The sequence below is a fragment of the Podarcis liolepis genome (genome assembly GCF_965112155.1).
Source record: "Podarcis liolepis genome assembly, chromosome: 2".
Classification (NCBI taxonomy): Eukaryota; Metazoa; Chordata; class Lepidosauria; order Squamata; family Lacertidae; genus Podarcis; species Podarcis liolepis.
In genome coordinates this window covers 42,593,809-42,607,105 of record NC_139555.1, presented here as the reverse complement: position 1 = coordinate 42,607,105, position 13,297 = coordinate 42,593,809, and the positions used below count along the sequence as shown (strand labels likewise).

The following is a 13,297-nucleotide window of genomic DNA, read 5'->3' as shown; positions in this document are numbered from 1 at the left end:
AATGAGGAAGAAGGGCTTCCGTTTCACCGCCCCTGGAGCATGTTTCCTTACCTCGGTTCCTGGCCACCACTTCACAAGAAACATTGGGGATGTCGCAGTAACGCCCAGTCCAACCTCCAGGGCAGGAACAGGATAAGGTAGTGCCTGTTTGCATACAGCGGCCACCATTCTGACAGGGGGAGCGACTACACAAATCCAGCAGGGTCTAGAGGGGGCATGACAAGGCAAGAGATTTTGTGGCAAAATAAAAGCACCCAGCTCCCACCAACGATGACGAAACCCAGGCGCCTTCCCAATCCATCTCCATTAGGTGTCTCCATACTGCAACCACTCTAGGGGCCTGTTTGCAAGGCATATGTACTTTTTTTTGAAAAGATGTAAACTCCATCCAAACTTAGCGGCTCAGGCTTTAACAAGAGAAACCCTGAACCTCGACAGAGGCCTGGGGTGGATTACCTGGCACTGAGAACCTGTGTAGCCCTTAGGACAGGTACAGCGGTAGGACTGCACACCATCCTGGCATACGCCACCATTGAGGCAGGGCTGTGACTGGCACTCATCAATCTCATGCTGGCAGTGGGATCCTTTGAAGCCAGCCCGGCAGTGGCATGTGTACGAATTCACTCCATCCAAGCATGTGCCACCATTGAAGCAGGAGCTGCCGGAACAAAAGTACAGGAGTCAGGAATAAAGGAAGGAGGAAGGAGGTTATCTACCCCAAGAGACACCCAGCATAGGCTAGGCCTGTCCCACCAGCTAACACTTGGCTAGTTGTGCTGGCTTGCATCTGCCTTACACAGAAGTTTCTGTTCTAGGTGAAAAGTGCAACTGTGTGATAAGCCTCCCTCCTTACTCAGTATTTGACCATTCTTTACAACTGGATTGGATTTGCCTGTAACTGACAACCAGGGGAACTTCAGATCTTGCTCTTGTCACCCAATAGCACCCAGCACTTAACCCCAGGCTTAGTCTTGTGTTCATATGAATAACTAATTATCAGTTTTTACTGACAGAGGAGTTAGGAGCAAAGAGGGGACAGGAGTACACTGTCTCCTTTTAAACAGGATCCTACCTACATCTGAACCATTCGTCCATCTAGAGTTTTCTAGAACAGAGCCCTTTCCGCACATTGCTACTAGAATAAGACAGTCACTTTGTTCTAAAAATCAGAGAAGAAAACTCTGGGTCCTTATTAAACATGAAACAGTGGGGAACTAGCTCGAATATATAAAACATGTGAACTGTACAGCAGTAAGCCAACCCTCTTGACTAACTCCTATCATATAGTGCTGTTTGGCTTTGTTCATATGAATGGGGCCGGGGTGGTGCTGTGGGTTAAACCACAGAGCCTAGGACTTGCCAATCAGAAGGTCAGTGGTTCGAATCCCCGTGATGGGGTGAGCTCCTGTTGCTCGGTCCCTGCTCCTGCCAACCTAGCAGTTCGAAAGCACATCAAAGTGCAAGTAGATAAATAGGTACAGCTCTGGCGGGAAGGTAAATGGCGTTTCCATGCGCTGCTCTGGTTCACCAGAAGCAGCTTAGTCATGCTGGCCACATGACCCAGAAGCTGTACGCTGGCTCCCTCAGCTAATAAAGCGAGATGAACGCCGCAACCCCAGAGTCGGCCACGACTGGACCTAATGGTCAGGGGTCCCTTTACCTTTATCCATTCTGCAAAATGTGCCCTCTGAGTAATACAAGTTAAAAGATAGGCAGACATAAGTCACTGTTCCTCATGACAAACTATCCGCTCACCTGTCGGTGCATTCCTGAACATTCTGCTCACAGTGTAGGCCAGCCCAGCCTGGCGCACAAGTACAAGTGTAGCTGTTGACGTAGTCTGTGCAGGTGGCGCCATTGCGGCAGGGGTTACTCAGGCACTCATTGGTCTCAGTTGCACAGTGTATGCCTGTGAAGCCTGGCAGGCAGGTGCACATGAAAGTACTGATGCCATCTTGGCAGGAGCCACCATTCAGGCAAGGATCTGTTGGCAGGGATAGGAATACTCAGAGGGATCAAGACAAGCTCTCAACTCTTTCACTACGACATCCTCCAATACAAAAAGACTAAGATCTTTTGTCATGTTTAACTTCACACATGCAGAGTCACGGACATAATCCAGGAGAGACTGAGGATGGAGCACAGGCATGTTGAATTTTCACTGGCATTAACAGGAGTTAATGTTACATTCAAACATCTCAATCCAAATAAGATCTAGTTCTGTCTGAATATCAGTTGCAGTCACAGTCCACAACCTACTCTTAGTACTGCTCTAGCCTATATTGGAATAGCTCAGTCGGTAGAGCATGAGGCTCTTAATCTCAGGGTTCTGGGTTCAAGCCCCACGTTGGGCAAAAGATTCGTGTACTGCATAGGGTTGGACTAGATGACCCTCATGGTCCCTTCCAACTCTACAATTCTATACCTAGCCAAAGAAATCCAAGTTCTGCAAAGTTTAAAAGTCTGAAGTACAAATGGAACCTGCAAGCAATTGTTGCTATGTTAAGCATTCCTGTTCCCCTGCCAGTTTTTCCCCCCCACCCCACCCACAACAATCCGTCAGCATTCCATGGTCAGTAAGCTTACTCTGTCTTGTTGGACTGTTTAAGAGAGTGTTTCCCCTTCAAAACTTCTTGTAGTCCTGCGAAAAACTTGGGGTTCACCCAAACCTGCCGACACCTCTCTCATATGCATGGAGGGTTCTGTCTTGGCTACATAAGCACTGGCACTCAAAGTTCTGAGTTTGCAATTAGCAATCGTGATGCAACACAGATTATGCTTAGGTAAAAGAAAGCAAATTTGCTTAAATCATCTAGTCTGTACCATTTAATTGTCTTAGCATTTTAATTCTCTAGACATAAGCCAAATGACAAGGCACAGCCACTTCCCAAAATGTGAACTTGGAAGCCAGCCTGGAAAGGCAGATGTCACCTAATGACCTTTCTGCCCAGTTTCCAGTTCTTTATTAGGTTTCCTGTCCTACCAGTGCTCCTTCTTCCTAGAGCTTTCACCCAGTTCTTTTTGCTATACTGCCTCACCAACATAGTTAGCAAGATCTCAGATTCTTGGTTGTTCTTTCCTGTTGTCCCATGTGCTCAATGAACTCACTTGGTTTGCAGTCATCAATATCCAGCTCACAGTTGGTACCAGTGTAGCCGGGACGGCAGGCACACCTGTAACTGCCATGTGTGTTGGTGCAGGTGCCCCTATTTCGACATGGGTCCTGGTCACATTCATTAATGTCAATCTGGCATTGCTGCCCTATGGGGATAAGAAAATATGGTTACTGTTTGTTTTTCCCCCTCCCCCCCATCCACTTCTATTGACTTTTTCATATTGCTGCATCCACCATGTGGAGAAGCAAAAATCCAACAACAATGAAGGAAACAACAAAACAATATCCCAAGCATGTGTCTACTATCAAATAATCAATCACACAGAATGCATAGATATAAGAAAATTATTAGATTATCCAGCCACAATTACCATCAGGAATAATGATAATTTGCCACATTAGAATGGCAGATCTTCTGGTAAAGGTATTTGTGAAGTAATATCAGTACAAGAATGTCAAACCAAGTAAAAATATTTAATTTTACTTCTGAAATTTCTTTTTCGCATTTCCATCCAAAGACACTCAGGACAGTGAGCCATACAAACTCAAATTAGTAAAAATGCCTTTATATTTAAAAGCCACCCCAAAATTAAAACAAATTAAAATATAAAACTGGCACATAGGCTCATAGGATTAGATGCCACAATATTCAGAAAAGTACAGGAAGGATGTGGCTCATGAGTCTGAGTACCTTGCCAGCCTGGTGCACAACCACAGGTAAAGCTCTCATAGTCCGGTGTGTGGTCACAGACACCATTGTTCTTACATGGATTGGGGAAACAGGGAGCCAGCACATTCTCACAATTCCGGCCTGTGGGAAGAGAAATAGATAAGGGTACTTGTTTGGATTTCCACTGGCCTAATAGCCATCTTATTCTGAACTAAATAACATGTATGTCTTGAACTCAACAGGAATACAAATCAAGTTCAGAGACCAAATGTCTAGCCACAAAGTAATGTCAGTGGGAATTATACTTTATACATAAGGTATATATAATAAAGTTAATTCAAGAGCTTTCCCAGTTAGTCAGTTTATAGAGTAACAAATGTTTAGCTGCCAGTCATTTGTTGCATGGATCCAGATGTCTTTCTTTGAGGAAGCACTTTTGTTTATACCCATCTCCAGGCTCCCTAACCATGACATATTGCTGCTTTAAAAATGTGGTTTGCAGAAAGCAGATGGTGTTGCAATTTAAAGTGACTTGTAGAATGGAAGTTGCACAAATACCAAAGGCATCTATTGGATAATGCCTGTGACATCACCAAATGATGAGTGACTCAGATCCTTCTCCCTACCCATGTTGTGACATTGTCGCCTGAACTCAGCATGCACAGTGGCAATTCCCAAGAACTAAACATAGTAAAGGCAACATGTCATCCCTTATCATTTTGTTTCTCAGTCTCTCTTTTTCTTTCTCTCTCTCACACCACACACATCTATTTCAGCTCTCCAAGCACTCTCCCTTTAGAGCACCCAAGTACATACAGTCGTACCTTGGACCACAAACGCCTTGCGAGTCGAACGTTTTGGCTCCCGAATGCTACAAACCCAGAAGTGAGTGTTCTGGTTTGCAAACGTTCTTCAGAACCTGAACATCCAACATGGCTTCCATGGCTTCCGATCGGCTGCAGGAGCTTCCTGCAGCCAATAGGAAGCTGTGCCTTGGTTTCCAAATGTTTTGGAAGTCGAACGACTTCCGGAATGAATTCCGTTGGACTTCCGAGGTACGACTGTATTATCTTTTAAGGAGGAAGAAACAGACACATGCAATATTCTCCATCCATTATTTGTGGCCTAACTATCACACCATTGTCCTTTAGTCATTATTGGCATTACTTATCCATGAATGGCTAAAATGCAGAATATGAATTTCTAACATGGCACTCAGTACAAACAATTACTGCTTATTAATCCCTCCCTTCCAAACTGAAATCCTGGCATGGGGTTTGCATACAAGTCCCTTCACTAGATCAAGTCCCTTAACAAGAATTAAGTTTTGCAGAAGATGTTCAGGTGTTCCCCACCGCCCACAAAGCTCACCAGTGTAAGGCAAGTCACAGATGCAGGTATAGCTGGCAATGCCATCAGTGCAGGTGCCCTGGTTGAGGCAAGGGTTGGAGGCACAGTCATTTATGTTGGTCTGGCAGTAGGTCCCTGCAGAAGAACCAGATAAGTATTAAGGTCCCCATGAACACAGATATCCCTGAAGATGAATCTTTCTCCCACTTGTAATGCCACCAACCAACATCAGCTCCCATGAAGGACCAGAAAATGGAACTGGGGGAAAGCTGGGTTCAGATACCTACAAATCCCTCATAGATCTAGATGGCTCAAACACTGAAGGTTACATAGAAGGCATAACTTTGGACAACAGGCAGAGTATTATCCAGAGATGGCAAGAGATGAAAAACAGTATGTGGGTGAGATATGTATCTTGGGCTACAGAAGAGCTAGACAGAGGTTGAGCATGGTGTAAAGTTCGGGCAACAAAAGCAAGGCAAGGAAGCTATAGAGACGCATACCCTGAAAGCCTTCTTTGCACTTGCAACGATAGCCATTGACATAGTCAGTGCACGTCCCTCCATGCTGGCATGGGTTGGATTCACACTCGTTGTGGTTCACATCACAGTTGGTGCCAGCCCAGCCTGGCTCACACTTACACTGGTACCTGTAGAGGAAAGAAGGGGGGAAAGCAAGGATGAAGAGGGAAAGCTTTCTTACACCCTCCAAGAAGCACCACCCATTGTTAGCCCATTTGACTGGCCTGTAGGAAGTGACTTAATCCACTCCTGTCTTCAGAGCCACCTCATGGGAACAATAGGAGCAAAGCCTGCCTACTCCTGCTGCAGCAGTTCATGCACTGGGGTAATCAGTTCTCACCCATTGATGTTGTCGTGACATGTGCCATGCACACATGGGCTGCTGCTGCACTCGTCCACTTCTGAATAGCAATGTGGATCATGGAATCCCTCGGGGCAAAGGCAAGAGAAGCCGTCTTCACCATCCACACAGGTGCCACCATTCTTACAGGGGTTGGAGGCGCATTCATTAATCTCCACGTTGCACAGGGGACCTAAGTGGGAGAAAGGACTGCTCAGCAACAGAGTGGCCAAGAAGAAACTTCTTGCTGCTTTCATCCAGCTTTGTCCCCTTCACCAGGCATGGATTAAATCCTATAGCATCTATTGAGCAATGCTACCTCAAGCTCTGCCTGCAAAGCCAAACACTTGTAGATTCTGCCATGGTATTCTCTCTTGATTAAAGCTGTAGCTGTTGACTCTGACCCTCTTCAATTCCCCCTACTTCTGCCCCATTCCCGACCAGCAATTCATTCTCCCAGCCATCACCTGTGAAGCCAGGTTTGCAGATGCAGTCATAACGATTGATGCCATCGCGGCAGATGCCATAATCACAGGGGTTGCTGGCACAGTCATCGAAGTTGATCTCACAATTGGCACCTTGGAGAAAAGGATATATCACAGGCCTGAAGAAAGATGCAATCGCCCTACATCAAATGGACCCACAGCAAGCTTGAAATTTTTTTCCTGTCTTGGCTGAGTGACATGTATAGAGTGGAAAGAACTGGTGCAAGTAGGTTTAGATGCAATGAAATGGAAATTGTTATAGCTTCCTATGCATAATCAATGGATTCTGCCCAATAGCTATGTAAATGGTTAATCCTTCGCTGCATAAGGAGATGGTCCCTACCACCTTGAAAGAGGCAGGGGTATGGCCACTCCCAAAGAAGCTGACTCTTTAGTTTGGACTAACTACTGACCAGTTGCAGGCACTCACTTTTTGGGGGGAAGGTGGTCAAGAAGGTTGTGGCAAGTACAGATTATCGAGACCCGTTCCAGCTGTGGCTGGCCTGATGGGATGATTTTGATCAAGAGTGCAACCTTGCTCCTTCTTGATCTCCTTTCCTGCCCTGGAGAGGATTTCCTGCACTCCAGCGTAGCAGGTACACAGCCTGGAGGTGCTTCTGAATCCAGTTTTGTCACTGGAGGTCCAGGTGTGCTCAGTGGCTAAGAGAGCCTTTTCCCAGCTTCTGCTGGTGCAACAGCTGTGACCCATAACTGGACCAGGATAGCTTGGCAACAGCAGCACAGGAGACTCACAATTTGCACACATTTAACTTGTGCGATTGCAGCTTTACGTGCTTGGCAGCCGGCCAGCTGACATCACACAAACTAGATGCACGCAAAGCAGACAGCTTAAAATAAGCTTAGTATTCACATATAAAAAGCCCTTAACAGCTTATATCTAGTTTGTTGGGGGGATTGATTTGCCCCATACATGCCTATTTTGCTGCTTTGATCTGCAAAACTTGAGTTTTATAAGTGACATGTAATGTTTACTCTGCATTTGTGAATCTCTCTTTTAGTATGGCAGCACCTGTGCTTTCGAATTCCCTGCCTATTGACACCAGGCAGGTGCCTTCATTATATTGTTCTTTTTTATTGCAGCAAGTTTTCCCAGGCATTCGTTTAGTTTTGTGTGTGTGTGTGTGTTTTACTTTGCTGATTTTTATCTTGTGTTTTTATTGATAACAACTTATTATATATACAACTTACGAGAGTTTTCTGATTAAACAGTCTATACATTTTTCTAAGAAAATAACCAAAAAGTGTGGTGCTGCTGGATAGGACTGGGAGATGTAAGGAATGAGAGCAAGCAGAGAAAGAGAGCGAGGAGGGATGCCCTACCTGAGGTCCCCTGCAAGCAGTGGCACAGGTACTTATTCACCAGGTCAATGCACTTGCCGCCATGCTGACAGGGATTGCTGTGGCACTCATTGATCTGGTTCTCACAGCGGTATCCAGTGTAACCAGCTGCACAAGTGCAGGTGAAACTAGCAATGCCATCCACACAAGTGCCATGGTGGCAGGGATCTGGAAAGCAGTCGTCAATGTTCCTTTCACACAAAGGCCCCTCAAAACCTGTAAGTGAAAAGGGAAATCAGCATCAGCATCATAGCAATTCATGCACACAGCAGACTGGGGAAAGGTTTTCCCCTCCCTTCCATTTTCATAACTTTTAGGTCCATCCAGATACATTTATCTAATATGTTAGAAAAGCCCAGTGTTTCCTAAACTACTATTTATCTGAAAAGATGCATCCAAAGACCCAAATGTAGCAAGCAAAACATTTATTTTTTTCCACAACTACTGTTAGTTCTCTGTTTTACCTTTACTTAAAACTGCTTGTGTTCAAAACACTGTAATTTTCAAACTGAGAGTCATTGTTTTGTAAGCCAATCAGATATGCATCTACTGTCCTTTTTTAAGTGTCTGAGCAACTGAGAAGGGATGTCACTTCATGTTTATCAAGCAAGTTAGAAACATCAATTAAGAAACTCAACAAAAAATGAGGAGTAACCTAACCCTCCTTTCTCCATTCCACAATGTGAATGAACTGTGTGCACTAATTTGGCTTCCTTTCCCCTTATCCTAAAAGCCGTTCTGTGTAGGCGTTTCTTGCAGTCTGTTAAAAAAAAATCCTACTCTCCCAAGTCCATTTCCTTTACTTCATGGGAATATTAGTTCTCTTTATGATGTGTTGTGGCATGCACTGTGCACCACTAGGTTTCAGAACACAATAATCTTCCTTGGGAATTTCATGGTGTTAAATTCTGTGCTCATCTTTAAACCAAAGTCATCTAAAAGGAAATAAAACAGAACCTCCGCAAGCATCAATTTGATCTTGATCTTTCACAACTATCTGGGAATCAAGAATAGAGAAGTTATTTTGCTGAAGGTTTGATACCAAAGTTAGAAAGTGATTTGACACCTTCCCTAAAAGATGCTCAAAGATGAAGGACCATGGATTGGGAAGAAAGCTCACAACACACCCAGCCCAGGCTTTTCAAAAATGGCACCCATGAAAGGCAGATGTAAAGGATGTTTTGGGGAAAATTTTCTCTCGACTGCATCAGATTCTAATAATCCTTGTGCAGTCGTCATCACAACATCCTCATAATTTGAAACAATTCCCTCTCCAGCAGCACAGAAGAGCATGAAAGGCAATAACTCATTGCAGAGTGCAATTACCTTCTGTACAACGGCACTCGTAGGCATTGGGCCGGTCCACACACTTTGCACCATTCTGGCATGGTGTGCTGGCACACTCATCGATGTCAATCTGGCACATGGAGCCTGAGAAGCCTGAACCCAGAAAGAAAAAGTAGTCAAACAAACCAGATGGACCAACAAAATGAGGAACATGCACTCAATCTGGCAACATTAACATACGTGTTGCATTTCACCCAATATATACAAGAGAAGATCCAAACAACACACACAGAAAGAACACTTGTTGTTATCCACTCTGATGGATGAGAATCTTACACTAACATCTGCGCTATATAAAAAAAGGAGCAGGGAAATGGACACTCAGTGCTGCAGTGGAAGAGTGGAGGCACTATATGTATAGCACCTCTTGTTCCCTAGCTGGGTTTCACATAGAGCTGAGTGAAAAAAGCTTGTGTACTTGGAAGTTCCCAGCTGTTAAAGGTAACAGAGGACTTTACAAGTATGTCTGAAAAGGGCACAAGCTAGGCTGGCAAAAGAATTGAGTGTATACTCATTCTCAAGCTAAGTGTCTGAAGTGGGTACACAGCTAGAGCAAGCCTCGAATAAAATGATAGTTTGGACAGAAAGCTCCAGATAAAGAGAAAACAGGTTCGCATTGGGAGGAAAAATTATGTGGGACAGGAGTCCTCAAACTTCATCCTGGTTGCACAGCACAGCCCTACCACCAGAGGCCTATAGCAAAGGCTCTCAATGTTCTCTCCCCCTCCTCTCCACAGGGGGCTTTGCGGTGTCTGCCCCACATGTAAATTGGGTTCAGGGGCCTGTGCGACAGGCTGGGGGAACAAAGATACCATTGTCCCAGCTCCCACACAGCAAGCTATAGGCCTGTCTGTCAATCAGCCCTGGAAGCAACTGAATGGAGGACAGGGCCCCCCACCCGCTTGGTAGCAGAAAAGCGGAGCAAGTCCTGGGGAATGAGCTGAACACACTCTCCTTAGGGCTACAGTTGCATCCCATACACTGACAAAGAATTCCCCAAGCTGGACTCCTAGCTCAGCAAAGAAAACTTACACAAACTGTACCACAGTGCAAGGGATGAGAGGAAGCACAAGGGGCAGTGTGAGCTCATGAAAAGCTACAGCACAGCTCAACTTAAGAGACTCAAATTCAGCTGAATTCACACAAGGGGCAGACATTTCCTAACATCAGGAGAAGGGATGAAAGCAAGGCTCCTTAAAAACAGGGCAGATGCTCACCAGCTTTATCAAAGTAAGGTCTGGTCAGGTTTCAGATACACACAAACATGCAAACTATTTTAAGAGACCAGAGAAGGTGCCCTGTAGGGGAACAGGCTCAAGTTCACCTGTGCTATGCCAGGCAGGGAGGACAGGTAAGAGAACGATGCAGTGCCATTTATCTCCTTGCTGAAAAAAGCCCTTGGCTTACCGGAGGGACAGGTACAGCTGAATCCATTGACAATATCCTTACAGACGCCACCATTGACACAGGGATTACTCTCACACTCGTTGATGTTGATCTCACAGTAAGTGCCACTGAAACCTGCAACCAAGAGGAACCATTTGTTATTACAATGATTAGACTCACCCATGTGTCCATCACTGTAGCACCACAACCACAGTGAGGCAAGGGGGTCCATCTCATCCTGGCAAGCTCACACCTAGGAATACTAGCTTATTATTCCATAGCAAAGGTGCACAATAAATAACAGCGTTTCGCTTCAAATACAAGGCATTAAAAACAAAATCCCTAATTTTAAAGCTGGTTCCTTATAGTTACTAACTTTAAGAGGTGAAAATGATCAGACAGACAGTTTAAGGCCTATCTAGTAGTAAGAAGGGGGGGGGGAATTCCCCCAAAACTCCAACTCCATCTTTGCTGTCTCTACAAGTCTCCTTGCATCCCATTCCTTCCTCTCCATTATTTCCCCACATCCCGACTTAACCATAATGGTACATACAGCACCTATCCTAACGCAACTGTCTTAAGTTTACGGATGGTGGAGTAAGCATTCCATGCATCAAACTTGATCATGTGTTAGTTCTACTAATCCAAAGCAATGTTTATATAATCTGTGCAACTGCTGAGCTTATTCCATTTTCAATTAAGCAGAAGTTCTGTTCCCACTCCTTCCGTGTCACGACAGCTCAGTGATGGGCCACATGTTTTGCATGCTGAAGATCCCAGGATCAACCCCTGGCATCTTCAGGTTAAAAGAATCAGGAAGCAGGGGATGTGAAAGACCTCTGCCTAAAAACCCTGCTTCCACTTAAGAGTAGATAATACTTGGCTCGACAGTCAAGTTGCTTACGTGTTCCTGATAAGAGAACTGCAGGAACACAAAGAACAGATGAAAATACAGCCAGCAGCTGGAACCAGTGGTAGAAAAGGAAATCAAAAAGGATTTTTTTGGGGGGAGGGAGTACACCAGGCACATTATTATTGATTTATTTTATTAAATTTATTACCTGCTCTTTATCTAAAGTTCCCAGGGTAGGTTAACAACAATAAAATATGCAATTACAAAATAAATAAAGCAGTTAATGCACACAGAAATTATGGGTGCAAAAATACACATGCGGAGCTATCTTATACCAAGTGAGGCTGTAGGTCCATCTAACCCAGTATCTACTCTGACTAGCCGCACTTTCTAAGGTGTTTAGGGACTGCTCTTTTGACCAAGACTGTCTATTAACCAAAGACTGACCACTTCTGCAAAGAATGTGTTCTACCGCTGAGGTATGAGTCCTCCATCTAGCTGTGGAGTTGAGAAAGGCAGCCATAACAGAAAGGAGCAAAAGTGGGGCACTGGACATGCCATGCATAAGGTTAGCACAACAGTATCCTGATTCTCTAGGCAAGGGGGTTAAGCAGGCTCTGGTCAATAGAGGAATGACCACCCTGAATTTGCCCAACTGCTGGTCTGTGTACACATGCTCCAAGGAATCCTTGCAGCTATAAAGGCACAGAATTGCATGACTAACCCTCCAGGCTTTGCTATTCCCAGCCCTTCGCCACTGTAATAAAAACAGTGAAGTCTGCTTCTCCGATGAATAGTTTGCTGGCAAGCAGCACTGAGGAAATCATCAAGGCCCACCCCCACTTTCCTTGACTACTCATAGAGGGTCTGAGCTGCTACAGCCTTAGAGTATCAGTCTCAGCTCCTGGCTGAGACGCCATCTCCACTCCCTTAAGCTACTCTTCCTGCCAAAGGGGAGACAGGAGGGGCAGAATTTTCTCACGTAAGAAGGCACTTAAATTCGTCTCCATATGAACCTTTTTAATGGGAACTGTCTCCAGGAGTTTGCCTGTATCTTCATCTCTGAGGGGGTGGGTAAGAGAATGCAGCGTTTTGTGGGAGGAAACTCCTGTTTCCAATTTGGAGAGAAATCTCTATGCAAGGGGGAAATCCCAAGAGTGAAGGCAACTTCTAATCTCGTAGTTCTAGCTCACCAAAGCCAGGTTTCCCAAATCCTTGGGGGTAGTAGAGAAAAACCTAAAATGGTGGTGACTCAATAACCCTACATAGCCCACTTCCTCCAAGTATCCTTGAGGCAGAGAATCTTCTTGCCTCTGATACTGTGTAGAAAGGAAGTGTGGAGAACCTTTGGTCTTCCAGATGTTGCTGGACTGCAACTCCCATAATCTCTTACCATGGCCCATCCTGGCTGGTGCTGAAGAGAGTTAGAATACAACAACACCTGGAAAGCTACAGGGTAGGCAACTCTGATATAAAAGATATGCCCGCAAGCCTTGCTTATTCCATCCACATTGGGAAAAAGGAATGGGAAAGTAAGAAGCGCCTTGGCAGGAAATGACGGGATGGAAAAGAAAGAGGGAGAGAACAGTGGGGGGAGAATTGAATACTCTGCTTCTCTTAACAGATAAAATAAACAAAGCTGGGAATTGTGAGAGGAAGTTCCAGTGACATAAAAGGAATGGGAGGGTGATGTAGCTCTGGAGCTTACACCATAAAAAAGGAGGAGAGCTGAGGCTATGTGGAGGAGCTTGGAACCATAGCTGTCAATGTTTCCCTTTTTTAAAGGAAATTCCCTTATTCTGAATAGGACTCCTCGCAAGAAAAGGGAAAAGTTGACAGCTATGCTTGGAACAGTTTGATTACATGTGTCT

At 44.9% G+C, this 13,297-nt stretch overlaps 1 protein-coding gene across 6 annotated transcripts in view; it reads right to left on the bottom strand.

The window, feature by feature from the left end:
• Positions 1-13,297, bottom strand: part of NOTCH3 (notch receptor 3) — a 56,412-nt gene that overhangs the window by 12,472 nt on the left and 30,643 nt on the right. For all 6 annotated transcript variants that reach the window (XR_014522825.1, XR_014522826.1, XM_083490678.1 and 3 more), the window contains exons 9-20: positions 10,595-10,708; positions 9,167-9,280; positions 7,823-8,056; positions 6,464-6,574; positions 5,997-6,189; positions 5,639-5,784; positions 5,157-5,270; positions 3,807-3,926; positions 3,109-3,261; positions 1,756-1,984; positions 457-658; positions 52-205 (exon numbers count right to left, since the gene is read on the bottom strand). Coding sequence is in view for 4 of the 6 variants with exons in the window: in XM_083490678.1 (XP_083346804.1) it covers positions 52-205; positions 457-658; positions 1,756-1,984; positions 3,109-3,261; positions 3,807-3,926; positions 5,157-5,270; positions 5,639-5,784; positions 5,997-6,189; positions 6,464-6,574; positions 7,823-8,056; positions 9,167-9,280; positions 10,595-10,708 (1,884 nt within the window). In the remaining 2 variants the exon portion in view is untranslated. The remainder of the gene's footprint in view (positions 1-51; positions 206-456; positions 659-1,755; positions 1,985-3,108; positions 3,262-3,806; positions 3,927-5,156; positions 5,271-5,638; positions 5,785-5,996; positions 6,190-6,463; positions 6,575-7,822; positions 8,057-9,166; positions 9,281-10,594; positions 10,709-13,297) is intronic.